Source organism: Elephantulus edwardii, unplaced genomic scaffold (genome assembly GCF_000299155.1).
Source record: "Elephantulus edwardii isolate Elephantulus edwardi_28Jun2011 unplaced genomic scaffold, EleEdw1.0 scaffold00016, whole genome shotgun sequence".
Lineage (NCBI taxonomy): Eukaryota > Metazoa > Chordata > Mammalia > Macroscelidea > Macroscelididae > Elephantulus > Elephantulus edwardii.
The window spans coordinates 19,832,616-19,835,593 of NW_006399766.1; the positions used below are offsets into that span (position 1 = coordinate 19,832,616).

Sequence of the window (2,978 nt, forward strand, 5' to 3'; positions counted from 1 at the left end):
GTGGCACTTGGCCACCTCTGCTTGATTTTCTGTTTTGAGAAATGCTGTTTGATCAAAAAGACCTATTTTGGGGTGGGGGCTGGAAGTGAATGTTTTAAGTTTTGGTGTCTTCTGATCCAGTCACCAAGGAGGATCAGAAATTTAGAAGAGTGGCATGATTGCTGTCCCACTATTATTCAAATAGGAGACAGAATATATTTAGTGCCAATTGACAATTTTCCATTGCCTGATAGGATCATGCCAAAACACCCTCAGGATTTTATAGGGTGTGAAAAAAAGAAAAAGCCAACTCTTTGGCCCATAGATGTATGCTTTGTCTCCGTCTTCTTTGCAGAACTAGATTCCTGCTTTACATGTGCCCCTATGTCTTCATCCATTTTGTTCGATCCCATAAGGAGACAGAGAAAAGTGCTTGGCATTCTAAGTACGTGCTATTCTTTGTGTCATAGCTTCCATAATAGCCTCCGCATCAGATTGTGTCCTCTCCAGTTCTGAATGTCCCTCAAACATTAATCAGTCAACTTCTGCTTCTTGGGCTCCATGAATGACCTGGTCCATTGCCTTTCTTTCAGCCAAATGTAAACTGTAGTCCCTGCCCTTGAGCTGCTGGCCCGAGGGCCCTTAAGAAGTCCTCAACTTCTCAGGCATCACCTTCCCTTGCCCTTGGAGCCAAGGCTGACATGGTGGGGCTCTCAGGAGATTCTCGAGTAGAATGTCAAGTGCAGGTCCAAAATACTAGCCCTTGTTGAAATTTAGAGCCTAATAATTTTGGAGGGGATGGATTTCAGGTAGAACCCTCAAATCTGGGCTTTGAGGTGTACCCTTTTAAGGAGAAATCCAGTTCCTACTTCTTCCATGTGTTTATCTACCTTGCGGTGAGAAGGATGATTAAAGCAACACCTTTAAAATTGCGTGGGTTAGCATTGATGGAATTGTACGCGGTCCACTGAAAAGAAAGCTGCTTTTGTCTGCATCGTGGACAGTTTGCTGTAGAGCTGACTTCAAGGTGAAGTGGCAGAATCGTGGGAAAGGATGACCCTGCCACCCTCTGTGCCCACTTCGGTTACAGGCAGGTCTGGGTGGCTCTCTTCTCCTGGGGACGTTTTCTTGAAGATTTTCTTCAGCATATCCTGGATGTCCTTCCTGATGGTCTTGTGCATGTAGCCATAGATGTAAGGGTGGAGGCAGCACTGCAGGAAGAAAAGCCAGATGATGATGGTGATCACCCACTGGGGCACTCGGGTTTGGACATCCACCCAGATGGCCAGGACTGCGAGGCAGCAATAGGGGCCCAGCGACAGCAGGTAGGAGAAAATGATGATGAAGATCACTCTGGCAGCTTTGCACTGGTAGCACTTGGGCAGAGGAGGGTTGCCACCACTGTTCTGGCGACTGGATGGGAAACTTTCCTGGATATCCACAGCCTCAATGTCTTCAGCACTGAAATGGATACCTTCACCAAACTCCAGGTCATCGTCACCAAACTCCAGGTCATCCTCTCCCAAGTCAATCCTGCAGTGGTTGGCCTCTTCGCCCCCTTCCTTACTATTCACACTCCCCTCCTTGGCCTCCAGGCTGCACTTCTCGATGTCTTTGGCATTCATACTATCTTCGCTCAGATCTATGCTACACTCCCTGACCTCCATGCCTCCTACTTCGGCCTCTATGGCATTGACCTCACCTTCATCCTGGCCTTGGAATTCACTCTCAGGCTGGAAGCTGATCTCCACCCCTTCTCTCTCATTCTCCATACAGACATTTGCATGTGTGTCCAGATTGTGGCTTTTGACGTTGTACAGCATGGCGTTGTACAGCATGGCGTGCTGTCGACGGGCTGCATTGAACACCACCGAGTAGCAGCCGATCATGACAAACAGTGGGAATATGATGAAGGACACTATGCTGAAGATGGTGTAGCTAGGGCTGTCCCCCCAGAGCATGGAGCAGAAGGCATTCCGCCCATCATAGATACCCTTGCCCCAGCCGTAGAGTGGGGGTGTGCTCTGGAGCAGGGCTAAGATCCAGGTGGCCTGGAGAAGCATGTAGCCCCTGCGGGAGGTCATCTTGGATGGGTAAGTGAGAGGGTGGATGATGCACAGGTAACGATCTATGGACACCACGACAATGGTGTTGACGCTAGTGAAGGCGAACAGGTGGGTGAGGCTCACCAGGGCCGTGCAGAAGTGGTTGTTGAGGGGCCACATAAAAGGCACGGAGGTGGCCACCACCCAGGGAGCCACGAGCAACACCTGCATCAGATCAGTAGTGAGGAGGTTAAAGATGAAGCGGTTGGACACAGGCATCAGATTGGACTTGCGTTGCAGCACGATCCCCAGCACTGTGTTGCCAATAAACGCTACCACCAGGAAAACAATCAGCACAGTGGAGCGGATGATGCCGTGCGCCAGGCTGATGGGCATTTTGGAAAGGGGCATGCATACGTGGCTGCTGCTGGTGCCGTTGTCTTGCATGTCCATGCCGTCAGTGCCATTGGTGCAATTGGAAGCCATGGCGGGAACAGGGAGCAGTGCTCACGCTGGGGGCGAAAGAAAGGGTGAGCCCGTTAGTCAGCCTGCCCCTCCTTCCCCGGCCAGGCGCAGACCCTAGATGGCAAGGGCAGCGGCGGGGGTGGGGGGTGGCGAGGCTACCACCCCGCGCCACCACCGTACCACCGTCCTAGATTCCGGCTTGAGCTCTCCCGTGGGCGCATGCGCGTGCGCCTAGTTCGCCTCTCCGGGAATCCGTCACCTTCGCTCTGCGTCTCTCATTAGCGCGCCTTCCCTGATCTCAGGGAGGATGCAGCTATGTGTCTCATCGCAGTCCCCGACTGTCTTGCCTCAGTTGCTCACTTTTGGGGCTGTTTCCCAGCCTTTTCCTTGCTTGCACGTGTGTGCGCCGTCTGTAGGTCTGTCTGGTCCGCTCTTCACCGCCCCCCTTTCGTGTCCTCCGTTGTCCCCGTGTCTCCCTGCACTTACAGC

General features: G+C 52.3%; 1 protein-coding gene across 1 annotated transcript; it reads right to left on the bottom strand.

Moving 5' to 3' along the window:
• Positions 1 to 1,001: 1,001 nt before the first annotated feature.
• On the bottom strand, positions 1,002 to 2,450 carry GPR101 (G protein-coupled receptor 101). The gene has a single exon (XM_006881895.1). The coding sequence runs from the start codon at positions 2,433 to 2,435 to the stop codon at positions 1,002 to 1,004; it is 1,434 nt and encodes a 477-aa protein (XP_006881957.1). The 5' UTR covers positions 2,436 to 2,450.
• Positions 2,451 to 2,978: the final 528 nt, after the last annotated feature.